The 13,436-nt window shown below is 45.6% G+C and overlaps 1 protein-coding gene across 1 annotated transcript in view; it reads left to right on the forward strand.

Moving 5' to 3' along the window:
- Window positions 1–5,768: 5,768 nt before the first annotated feature.
- The window catches only part of LOC119448810 (pre-mRNA-processing factor 6-like), a 19,676-nt gene continuing 12,008 nt past the window's right edge, over window positions 5,769–13,436 (forward strand). The window contains exons 1-5 of the mRNA XM_037712025.2: window positions 5,769–5,920; window positions 6,038–6,097; window positions 6,397–6,493; window positions 7,816–7,934; window positions 10,967–11,060. Coding sequence (XP_037567953.1) covers window positions 5,820–5,920; window positions 6,038–6,097; window positions 6,397–6,493; window positions 7,816–7,934; window positions 10,967–11,060 — 471 coding nt within the window. The 5' untranslated portion in view covers window positions 5,769–5,819. The remainder of the gene's footprint in view (window positions 5,921–6,037; window positions 6,098–6,396; window positions 6,494–7,815; window positions 7,935–10,966; window positions 11,061–13,436) is intronic.

The following is a 13,436-nucleotide window of genomic DNA, read 5'->3' on the forward strand; positions in this document are numbered from 1 at the left end:
TGAAAATTCTGTTGCTCCTAACGTTACTTCGGTGCAATAAATTGAGTCAATTGCCGTTTTAATACATTTGGATCATTAATGCCTTCAAACATAAGCCTGGTACGATTGTGATAGGTACGAGGTCACCGTCATTTGTTCAAATGAAATGGCCAACACTCGCACTCGTGATCATCTTCAATGGATCAGTTTTGTCCGTTCTGCTGAATTTGCCTATGTCAATGTGGCTAGGTTTAGAAAATTTTCGTTTTCAAGATATAAAAAACTGGCAGTTCCCACAATTTCATTAACAGTCCTTGATATTTGCTTTTTCCGTGGGGTGGCTCTCGCATAAATTGGAAATCAGTTTCACGAAATTGTGCTGCCATATTCCACCATTAAGTTTTTATCTATGCCATCTCTTCTACGCCATATATATGCAAGGAACCTTAAACTGAACCATTTCTTACATCATCGGCTTCCATCAGTTTACAAGCCAGAGGAAAAAAAGAAAAATTTCAATTAGGTATTTAATTATATTTTAGGTATTTCAATTAGGCATTTTCAATTAGGCAGTTAGGCATTCCTGGAAATTCTCAAAACATGCTCTCCTTTGAGGCCGCTGCATTCAACTTTAGCCACAGGAACATCTGTATGGCCATTTGCGAATACCTCTGCAATATGCAAGGAGAATAGAGTGTTAAATTCGTGAATAAGTGATAGCATCCCACACAAATGCTGATCATATTTGAAATTCATTTAATACTTTCAAGTTGGCTGTCCTTTTGTAATCACGAATTCATTTTCTTAAAAAATTCAGTCTAAAATTTCTCATTGAGCAGTATTTTGTAGAATTTCCCCCGTGCCCACCTCACTTTCTCTGTTTTATCTCCCCTCCTGCCTTTAACCACCAGGGGCAGAATTCACAAAGCTTTGCTTCATAAGGGCTCTCTGCCATTGGCCAGCCACCTTCGCGAATGATATGGGGCGCATCAAGATCGGCTGAAATTTTCTCTTTTGAGCAACTCTAGCATAAGAGCTTTTTGGGAATACGGGCCCAGATTCTTGGCCAATCCCCCATTCCATAGAGATGGCATTTTTCTCATTAGGCATCTGCACTCGGACTTTTTAGTGGAACTTCAGCCCTTTCTCTTCAAACAATGCTCGTGAAGATCTTCAAGAACTTGCTGCAAAATGTGTCTGACATTGTTAGGGTCAGACTCCTGATCTCTTGAACCAAGTCCTGGCGGCGTCTTCCAGGAAGAAAAGCTGCATGTTTGCGCAGCTTGTCTTTTTTTTTTTTAATTCTAGTTGAAGGTAGAGACTCTTTCGAATGTCTTGAGCTAGGTTTCGAGGTGGTTGCGAGACAATGATCCACGCACAATCAGTACTGGTTTTCAGTGTTGTCGCAGCATGACCGTTCCAGATAACATTGTAGCTGTCGTCGTGGCTATTGACTCTTCCTGGTCCTTTCAGGTAGGTACCCGTACTACTGCTGTAATATTTCTAGCCTGCAGCTGTAGCTTGCTGTTTCGTGGCGAATTAATTTTGGTTGTGTATTCACGGCTCGTCGGTGCTGTCCAGTATGAGACAAAGAAGCACTTCCAACAGGTGTCACATTGTTGCGACTAAAAAAAAAATTCTGCCATTAGTTCGAGTTAAGAACTTGTGTTGGGAAATGGTAAGGCGTACAGGGCGCGGATACAAGAAGAGAGAAACGAACAATGCAAATGAGCTTGTGTTGCTTGTTTACCTCTCCTTGTGTCTGCATGCCTAACTTTTTTCTAACATGAGTATTAGCGAGTTAAGGCTTTACCCTGAGGCCCCAGTATTGCGGAGAGAAAATGGCACAGATAGACTGCAACGTTCGATCACACATTCCGGTGGCCCGAATTCCCAAGAACATGCATACCAAACCATCCTGGATGACAGAGCAGGGGCAAAGACTCTTCACAAACGTTTCACCATGGGACCGGGAGTGTATTAAACGGGTGCTAGTTGAACCAGCTCTGACACATTCACTGTTGTCTCTACGTGTCGGAACAACGTAACAATGGCATCCTTCAAAACCTCCTCGGCATGCGTGGCAGAGGCTGCAGCCATCGCCTTGGCCATTCAGGACGCCGATCACCAAACCAATTTGGCTGTCATATTATCCGACTCACAAGCAGCTTGCCACATGTTTCTAAATGGGACGACACCCCAGTCAATAATAAAAATTTTGGGCAATCAACTAGAAGGGCACCACACTGTCGTATGGTGTCCGGGACATAAGGGACTGGCAGGGAACGCAAGGGCAGACCCTATTGCTCGAGGATTAAACGTCCAAGCAACGGCAGGGCCCAGCGACGACCTTCCATCGAATTCTCATGACATTCTTTTACAGCAAAGGCAGCAGCGGAGATGTTTTGGACATTCTCACTCGAATTTAAACAGCCAACAGGAGAGGGACTGGCGTCGTATTCATACGAATAGATGCCCCAACCTGCACCACCCACACAGAATACACCCCACGAGGTTCACTAGCTGACGAGTGCCCGTGATGCACAGACACACCGGCCCACACTAAAACACATCACATAGGAGTGTCCCAAGAGGCCTCCGCACATGGACAGCCTAATAATACTCAAACATCCATTCATGAGAAATAGGCAGTGGGATGCATGGCTTGCGGACAAGGGCCGGGAGAGCTACTTGGCTCATCTGGACCAAGCCCAGAGAGACGCTCGTGCCAGTGGAGCCCCTGAATAGGAGAGGGGCCCCAACCATCATGCCTTCTTTTATTTATTTTCAATAAAGTTTTTACTCACGCACTCACTCAATCCCTACCAACTTCCTCAACCTGCTGTCATTTTTTTAACTTCATCTCTTTCTTGGGCAAACTTTTATCCCGATCGAAACACAGCTGTAAAGCTAATTGGTAATGGCGAGTACACTGTTGCCGAACCTAAACTGAGGATCAAGTGTATCCACTGTTTTTACATGCATCTTTTTTTTTCCTCTGTTAAGTTATTCAAGACAATTTACAAAATTGTCTTCTAAGGTATGGCTATAAAGACAAAATAAGAATACTTAACAAGACCATGCCACCCGGCTTGAGGGCACAGCAGCAATGCAAAACGTTGAACTGAATTAAGATCACGTGAGAAATGCATAACATGTTTACACTCAAAATTCATTTGCAGCAGCAGCAACTCACAAAATTAAAAAATGTATGAACTGCACCAAATCACATTATACATTTTGTATTTAGAAATTGTGTACAGTTGAGTGCCTCTACAATTTTGTATTTGGAAATTGCGTACAGTCATGACCTGTATAACGAAGGAATAATTCTGTCCCAGTTAAATTCGAGCTGTCAGTGGGCGACGTTTACAACAAAGTGGTCTGTATAACAAATTATTTCAGAGGCCTCAGGAATGTATATTAAATTTTCAACTATGCACATATTGAGGAAAAACAACTAAGTTCCTTGTATGTTATTGACATCAACCTGTGATGCAAGTCACACATGTGCACATTGTATGGCATTAAATGTAGGTTCTTTAAGGAAGCTTTTGTTTGCTCTTAATATGATGAGCTCCAAGATGACTGGATGCTTATTTCTGGTATTTACAAATTAACTTGATCATTCATTAATGAGGCTTGGTTATAAAATGCAGGGGGCTTGTTATTGGGCTAGTTGGTGCTTGCACAACGAGACATAAGTTGTAGTGCAAAGGCACAATTACGGAGGAGACGCACGGACACACGACAACCGTCAAGCGCCTGTGATGCATTTTCGCTATATATATAATCATCATCAGCCTCCGAATTTCCTAACTTCATCACTCCACCTAGTTTTCTGCCGTTCTCGACTGCGCTTCCCTTAATTCTCTAGCTTGGTATTCATTCCGTAACTCTAATGGTCCACCGGTTATCCATCCTACACATTACATGGCCTGCCCAGCTCCGTTTCTTCCTCTTAATGTCAACTAGAATATCGGCTATCCCCGTTTGTTCTCTGATCCACACCGCTCTCGTCCCGTCTCTTAACGTTAGCTAAGCCTAACATTTTTCGTTCCATCGCTCTTTGTGCGGTCCTTAACTTGTTCTCAAGCTTCTTTGTTAACCTCCAAGTTTCTGCCCCATATGTTAGCACTGGTAGAATGCAATGATTGTACATTTTTCTTTTCAACGACAGTGGTACGCTCCCAGTCAGAATTTGGGAATGCCTACCGTATGCACTGCAACCCAATTTCATTCTTCTGTAAATTTCTTTCTCGTGATCAGGGTCCCCTGTGAGTAATTGACCTAGATAAACGTACTCCTTTACAGACTCTAGAGGCTGACTGGCGATCCTGAATTCTTCTTCCCTTACCAGGTTATTGAGCATTATCTTTGTCTTCTGCATGTTAATCTTCAACCCCACTCTGACACTTTCTCGGTTAAGGACCTCAATCATTTGCTGTAATTCGTCCCCATTGTTGCTGAATAGGACAATGTCATCTGCAAACCGAAGGTTGCTAAGATCGATGCCTCCTATAAAAACTGTGCAATCCTTGTAGATATTCGCCAATATATTCACATATTCAACGGCCCTGTACTCCTTGGCTACGTAATGCCTCTATGACTGCTGGTATCTCTACTGAATCAAATGCTTTTTCATAATCTATGAAAGCCATATAGAGAGGTTGATTGTACTCCGCAGATTTCTCTATTACCTGGTTGATGACATATATATAGATATGATCCATCGTAGAATATCCCTTCCTGAAGCCAGCCTGTTTGTGCTCTTGGTTGGCTGAAGTCAAGTGTTGCCCTGATTCTATGTGAAATTACCTTGGTGAATATTTTATACAATACTGAGAGCAAGCTAATAATATATATATATATATATATATATATATATATATATACATATATATATATATAGATAAAAGAATGCTGATTATTATAAATTTAGCATTGTCTTAAATTATAATGGGTAGTTTTCTTTCATAGTTGCTAGGTTAATGTCTGGTAAAAGAATTTACCTGTGAAATTATACTGGCGGAAAATGTATAACGCGCACTAATATTTGTATTTAGTTTTCTGTTAAGTGTTTATAATTTGATTATTTGGTCATTATATGTAGCCAGAGCTGAAACCGTTGTAAATTGATCGCATAATTAGCGCGCTTGATTTTGGATACAGCGTCACGCGTCGGGCAATATATAACTGTATAAAAGTTGTGCATATATCGATTCTTCTCAATATGGAAAAAGTTCACCGTGCACAAATTACGCCGACATAGGGCACCTGCTATATACTGACTCGAAAAACTAATTTTCGCCACTCTCGCTTGACAACTGATGCAAGGCTTCAATGGCGAATTAGTGGACTTTTTCGGACACCTTCGTTACCATCCTGTGAACAGAGTTGGCAGGTGGGTGCGTATTTTTGCCTCTCGAACACGAAAACAATAAGCTGGCGCACGAAAGAAGTAGTTTACTTCCGCAAGTGTTATGACAGCGGTAATTTTAAATGTAAAACTGTCCAACGCACCGCAGTTGACCTGTTGAAACCGGGGTTGAAACAAACGGTAATTGGGTCGTTGTAGCAGACGACGCGCACCGCTTTGCGCCAGGCCTGTCCGTAAGGCCGAGTGTGTCGTCATAGAGCAGGGAAATGATGAAAATACTACGAAAAAATAGAAACCGTCTTTGTTACTAAATTTGCCTTTTGTTTTGCTGCAATAACAAATGATTTTATTAATAAGGGCAGTACGAGTGCTTCTGGTACGAAAGTAATGTGCCTGGCTAGTTTTAGAGCGATATATTTTATCCAGCTCTCAACACTGACAAAAGCAGAACTGAAGCAACATGGCGGCTATGGCAGCTCCCACAACGCTGGTTGCGAAAAGACGAAAGCATTTTCTTGGTGTTCCGGCACCCTTAGGATATGTTGCCGGCGTCGGAAGAGGGTAAATACTTCCTACTACTTTGCACTTTTGCCACAGTCGCGGCTGATTTACGAGATATGTGGCCTCTGGGCATACCCGTCTGCTCTGCCTAACACCCGTTCATTTATTTTATTGCAGCGCTACTGGCTTCACCACACGTTCCGATATCGGTCCTGCCCGGGATGCAAGTGATGTTCCGTAAGTATGACGAGGGCTGCTTCTAGCGCTGCCCTTTATATTGCGTGTTCTGATTGAATGTACTGTTTTTGAGAGACATAGATGCCTGCGCGCCCACAGTGCCGGGTACGTCCGTACTGTTTACGTTGTTTTCGGTTAAGTTTGTTCGCATTGCGTGTTTATTACCTGATAAGTAGCCGAATCAGATAGCTGTATGAATAAAGCGTTTGGCATCAAGCGCCATGCATCGCTTGGTCGTTGCCTTGCATCGTTACTCGACACGTTTCGGAGTACGTATTCCCGATTGTTTACATGCGCAGTGACGATCGTCACGCACCACCTACCAAACGGAAAAAGAACCAGAAGGAAGAAGAGGAGGATGACGAAGAAGATCTTAACGACTCCAACTATGACGAGGTGAGTGGCGGGTCTCTGGATTTGTTCGGTATCAATGTAATGTGCAAGCACTTGTTGCAGCTCGCGTCTAGCCCAGTCTATATAGTTTCGGTCCAGTCCGACTATTCTGTGCGCTAAAGTTTGGTTTTGGTAACAGCGCCCTACTTTGAGATCATTAGATGCGTGCATTAGATGATCATTAGATTGTTGTGGCCTTTAAAATTAAGTGTCATTATCCTTTCTGAATAGTATGGTTTAGTCTAGACATTGATGTCTTGTGTGCTGCGGCAGAATTCGCAGTATCATGACCTGTCAGTATAGCTTTGCGCATGCGCATAATCTAAACATCTTATGCGTGTTGTGTGTAAAATTGTAGATGTCATGGGCACAGGTGGTAATAGAACAGGCTTGTCATTGTATTGGTACCTTGTTGCTGACAGCTTGAAGGAAAATTTTTGTACAAAAGCACTAATACCTGAACTCTCCTATGTACAATACTTAGCTGCCTCTATAACTGAACAAGTGAACTGAACAAGTTCACTGAACAAGTTCACTGAACAAGGTCATATGTTAGAATGCTCTTGCACATAAATATATATGCGTGTTAAAAAAACACCAGGTGATCAAAGTTAATCTGGCGCCTCCTCCTATGACTTACCTCACAATTTACTGGGCAGTTTCGGGATGTTAACCTCTATAATCGGAATTTGTATTTGTGCAGAGGTGAATAGATATAACAGTAGGTAAGCATAAAATGTTTGGAAAATGAGGTGCGAATATCTTTCGTTTACTACAAATATGCATGCTGTTGGACAGGTGTCCATGTTGACTACTGTACACGATAAACTGTCCTTTGTGCCATGCATTGTGAGAATGGAAAAAATTACAGCCGCCCACCTTTATGCTGAACAAGTGAACTGTTTCAAACGGCACTAGCTGCTGCTTTTCTGAATCTGACTACATGATCAAAACTCAACTGTGTCTCCACTCAAACGAAAAGAGCTCCACATGGCTGGGTCATGAGCTCTACATTATGCAAAATCACATGCAGCGTTAGAGGCCTTAACAACAATGTGCAAACAGGAAGTAGTAGTACTGCATGTGCTGCGATTCTCAAGAAACTGGTAGAAACAAGAGCATACACACTTTTCTAATTGTGTATATTGAAACAGTTGCCCTTTGATTAAGGTTGCAGCAGCAAATTCGTTTATGTAAAAGGTGTGCAGTATCTCGTGTACATATTGGCATAGGTAGTCCTAAACTAACACATAAAAAGCTCCATCTGTTATATGCCTGAAATTGGGGTATGGTACACTGCTCTCATGGTGACCTGGCAATTCCAGTTTGCAGGCTATGGTGGCAGCCTGTTCAGCAAGGACCCCTACGACAAAGACGATGAGGAAGCTGATGCCATCTATGAAGCCATTGACCGCAGGATGGATGAGAAGCGCAAAGAATACAGGTTAGCAGCACATATCGCAAGCTGTCTTTGACAGCTAACTATCCCCTTTAGTCACGTATTTCGTATACTTGCCAACTATCCCAAATTTTTTGGAAAGTCAACGAATTTGAGTTCATGATTTTAGGAATTTCGTGTCTGTATTTACAAAAAAGAAAATGTGCTCATGAAAAATTCGTTCCCAGTGGTCTCCAAAGAGTTTCTGGTGGTGAAAGGCTGCCAGATGGGTAGTTACTTCGAGCACTGTAATCGGAAACAGCAAAGTTGCCGCAAAACTCGCTGTGATCTAAAAACAATGTGTCTTTGTTGTTCCAAGCTTGCTGCCGCATGTGCGTTATGTCTAAAGGAAGAACATTCACTCACTCTGAGCCCATGCCTTTCGAGACCTGCAGATGCACTTTATTAACAGAGTGAGCTTTTCTTAGGAAATGCTTGCTGCATTACGGTAGACGGTCATATGTTAGAATGCTCTTGCACATAAATATATATGCGTGTTAAAAAAACACCAGGTGATCAAAGTTAATCTGGCGCCTCCTCCTATGACTTACCTCACAATTTACTGGGCAGTTTCGGGATGTTAACCTCTATAATCGGAATTTGTATTTGTGCAGAGGTGAATAGATATAACAGTAGGTAAGCATAAAATGTTTGGAAAATGAGGTGCGAATATCTTTCGTTTACTACAAATATGCATGCTGTTGGACAGGTGTCCATGTTGACTACTGTACACGATAAACTGTCCTTTGTGCCATGCATTGTGAGAATGGAAAAAATTACAGCCGCCCACCTTTATCTATCAAAGAGGCCAGTTTACCCTGAACAATGTGAAGCATGGATAGATGTGAGCGGCAGTCAAGTACTTGACAGCAACTGTAGCTATGTATATTGCAAATTACGCTTTCAGCACTGAAAGAGCATGCTTTTGCTACTGTGCATTCAAATGCTGCGTGAAGGTGCTTGATAGTTGGATTATGCTCCTGGCATAAGTCAGGACTACCATAATACAGTTGACCCTGGATAAAATCAAACCCGGAAATATTGAATTGTCGTCTATATCGAACACTCGTAAAATGCTTGGAAATCCCGTGCAAAAGTGTAGTGCCGTACGACATGTTTATCGAACGCTGTGTGGCGGTGCACCCTGGCAAGTGCACTTTTCCTGATGAGGCTGCAACAACTTCTCATGCTGTCGAAAATATTCAGCGCCATTGAAACGGCACTTTGCTGGTGGGAATCCCGCTACCATTGCTCCAATTTGCTACATTCCGTTAATTTCATCCACGCTACAAATGAGAGAAACTGCTCCGAAGCTGCTCCAGGGTGAGCCACGCTGCGCCCTCTCGAAGATCATGACGAAGAGGAGTTGTGGTCAACGCCAGGTGGCCGTCGACATTATGTTGTGCAAAGACTGCCTTTGCATCTCCCGCCTATCATAAAGCTAAATGGGCCAAATGGTCGCTGAGCTAATCCAATCCAATGCGTGCTCGCGCATGTTTGCTGTCTGCCATTAGGAAACTGTATGCACCATATTTTTTTATTCATTTATTCTATTTAACTTTTTTATTTTGCATGTTGTGCATAGTTTAGGATGAAGTTCAGTCAGACTTAGTAGTGTGCAGTTGGCCCATTCTGCATTGTCGGTGTTTCCCGCATTCATACTTCATACCAGCGGCATGGCCTTGGGGGTAGAGGTGTTGTGTATTTGGCATGGCAGCTGTGTCCTGGCATTCAGGAAACTGAAACTTGCCCTCTTGCATGTTGTTAGCTGCTTTGCTGGGTCACGTTTATCTATGTGTGCCTTTTTAATGCACATTTGTAGCTCTGCCTTTTTTACTAGCAAGACGGCTTTAGGGTACGGCCACGCTAGCGGCAAAAATTGCGCGCGTCATGCCGCGAGCGGCAAGTTGCCGCGCGTCAGCGCCTTGCTGCGAGGCCACCGTGGCAAGCGCGTCTCGAAATGCGGCAGCGCAATAAGATCTCCCGCACTCTCCGAATGCGCGAGCAACACCACGAGCACTCGTTGTTTCATGCTAGAGACGACGATGGTCGATTGAAAACCTGGCGCGAATCGGCGGCGGTCTGGTTGTGATGGCTCTGTGACGTCACCCTCGTCGCTCTTGATTGGTTCTTCATCTCGCGGCATTTGCCGCAGAAGTGGGTCTAGAACCCATTTCGCGCGGCACGCCACAACACCACCGATTCCTGCTGCATTTGCCACGCGCGGCATGACGCGTTGGCGCATGTTGTTGCCGCTAGTGTGGCCGTACCCTTAGGCCTAAAATAAAATTGCTCAAGTGGCCTTTCTGCATACCACATTAAAGTTTGTTATATTCAGGTTTAACTGTACATGCGTTTGCAAGTTTATTCTGCCTTCATGAATAGTGAAATCTAAGAAGCGTAATCTGGTGCCGTTAGCTTGAGTTTGTTGCGGTCATTTACAACGTCGCAACTGATCATAGCAACTTCAGCCCTTGCATGTCAAATCCAAAGGCCAAAAGCAAAATTATGCCTGTCCTGTTGACACGGAGGAAGAAAAAAACGAGGGAGTGTCGTGTCCTAATCTTGAAGCCTAGTCATAAAAGATAAGCAGGCCCTCATCGCATGATAGACAAGTGGTAGTTTCTAGTCGCCTACCTTTACGGGAAGAGTTCTGACGCCATCTATTGCACAAGCACACATTAGTAATGTATGCCCTCCGAGATCTGGCAGCAAACCTGGCTTGGCGTGAGTGCCGTAATATCTTGGAGGTCATGTCCAGCTTATACAGCTGCTCTTGTTAAGCCTGTAAGAAACCGAGAGGTTGCAGCGGAGCGCCCGACCAAGAGGACCAGCTGAGCAGGCTTTTAGAATGGACTAGCATGTGCCGTGCTTGCGCCGCTCGCACGCGCCGCCCAACTTTATTCTCGTTGTTCACAGCAGGCGCGAAAGCGCCAGCTGAGAGCGCCGACCTTAACGTCCTTGTGTTGCTGCGTCGGTTGGAGCTACAGGGCCCCCCCGCCCAGATGGAATGGCGAAATGTACGCGATTCTCTGCAGTGGTCTGGCCAGGGAGTGCAGCAGTGGACGAGGTTTTGGTGGCGGCAGCTTGAGGAACGTGGCCCCGATGATCTCTGCAGCGCAGAGGCCGCAGGTGCGATGCCATTCGCGCTCTAAGCTGCAGATGCAGATGTTGCGTGCTTGGTTTGCATGGACGGTCAACCCAAGGGGAGCGGTGTGGGGAACGCGGCTGCCATGATGACATTGTCCCAATTTGGGCTGGCCAAGCGATGAAGGCCGCGGTGGGGCGCGTCGGCGCCAACAGCAACATCGAATCCAGCACCCGCAGATGCCGCGACCGTGGTGACAAGCCACGGTTTTGAGACCCGGCCCGCTCGATCAAGGTTAGCGTGGTTCCAAAATCTGAATGTCAGTCGGATCCGTGAACATAGGTTTGGTGTTGAGGGTGGGCCCTTTCGAAGTGCGCGGTAGCAGCATCCGGCCTGGCACCTGTGAAAAATCGGATGGACGCAGCGACAAAAAGCAGGGAAGCAGGGGGCTACTGGCCGCGCTAGACACGAGTTCTCCGACGCCGAGCATTGCAAGTCGAGGAGGCATCCTTGTGGCCAAACGTCAAGGCAGAGTCGTTGGATGTTGAAGCCGAGACACTGAACTTGCACTGCGAGAGGGGGCATGCGACAGGGCTCCACGGGAAAGACACTGGCGTAGCTAGGAAGTGCATTGCACGTGATAGCTGGCGGACCAGTCTCACCGCAGTGTTGCCGCAGGATCTCATGCGGAACAGGCGCACTGATATGCGTCTCGCCAGCCTCAAGGCATGGCTCGCAGCTGTATCATCTCCACGGCTTGGGCTGTGGACGCCATGTAACTCGGGTGGAGTGCATGCAGACTCTTTGGTATGCTCAGGCGTGGTTGCGAGGTGGTCGTTGCTGAGGAACTAGCGGGCTCACCGGTTGTGTAATTGATGTTGTGGGAAGTGTGGCGGGAGGTTGTTCATCTTCGTAGAACGAACGAGACGCGGACGGCGCAGTTGTCATATTGTCTCCCCACAATGTCTCCTGTGGTGTAGGTGCAGCGGAAGATTCGCGAGCTGTGGTGCAGCTCTCACCAGGTGTCAATGGCGAAGAGGACGACGTAGGGTGAGCCACTCCTTCAGAAGCGTCAGCCGTTGAAGGAATTGTGGTGTGCTGCGTAGTTGATCAGGAACTGGTACGCCAAAGTGTTCAAGAAAGTGGTTTTGAGGCCCTTGTATATGTTCTGGTCTGGTGGCGGAAGGTCAAGACAAGATAAGACGTCGGTGGGAATTTCTTGCTTGAGGAGTAGGTACCGCGAGAGCTGCAACGACAAGCCATTTACGTATAGCTGTGCGTCTACCTGCGCGAACCACACGATAAGGCTGTGCGGACGGTAGGGCCACAGTTGTAAACGCCAAGGGTCGTCGAGCTTCGGTGGGCACCACTTTTCCAGCTGGTCCATGGTCGCAGGCGGGGCTCGGCAGCTGGCGATACTGAATCGGTCCTTGTTGATGATCTGATGATCACGTCCGGGCGCCAATGTAAGAAACCGAGAGGTCGCAGCGGAGCGCTCCGACCAAGAGGACCAGCTCAGCAGGCTTTTAGAACTGACTAGTGCGTGCCATGCTTGCACCGCTAGCACGCGCCGCCCAACTTTATGCTCGTCGTTCACAGCAGGCACCAAGGCGCCGGCTGAGAGCGCCGACCTGAACGTCCCTGCGTTGCAGCGTTGGTTGGAGCTACAAGCCTAATGGACCAAGAAACCGAGAACAGATCTCAAAAAACAGCGCCCACTTGTCACAAGTGCTTGCTGTCAAAGCATCATGACTCATATCTAAAGCAAATACAAGTGTCTGTGGAAGGATAGACGAAACAGTGCAGGATGACGACTCGATAGATCCTAAGCAAGTGGCTGTCACCTCATAATAGCATGTGTGAAAGTTACCGCAAAGCAAGCAGTCATCTTTGAACGTTCTGGCAACTTGTGGGCCTATTCGTTCCTGAGAGCCACGGCACCCGTGGAGGTCCTGGAGAGAAAGGTGGCATCAGAGGAGGTTGGCCTGCCGTGGCTAGCTGTGACGTCATGCTCCACCTAGCTTTTTTTCTTCCTCCATGCCGACAAAGCCGTTCCAATGCTGAAATGAGGGAAGTTCGCCAAGTACAACTCCTGACAGGAGCATTGTAGTTGATAGTTATGTATAAATTATTTTTTATGTGATTGAGGCTGTTAAGTACATAAAATATTGCACTGTGCGAACTATGGTGTTGACATACGCATTTTGCAGTCCAACGAGTTCCGGCAAACACATAAATAACGAATGACATTAGGGCAAATGACGTTAGTTGTTTGTGTGGCATCACGCATTAAAATTCAAGGCATTAGCGAGTTAATGTAATTTATTGAGCCCACATGGCTTGGGTTGATAACCTGGAGTATAGAACGAAGTCATGTACGACTTCTTTCCTTTGGTTCTACCGTCAAGAGAGACCAAGAT

This window comes from Dermacentor silvarum, chromosome 4, assembly GCF_013339745.2.
Source record: "Dermacentor silvarum isolate Dsil-2018 chromosome 4, BIME_Dsil_1.4, whole genome shotgun sequence".
Taxonomy (NCBI): Eukaryota; Metazoa; Arthropoda; class Arachnida; order Ixodida; family Ixodidae; genus Dermacentor; species Dermacentor silvarum.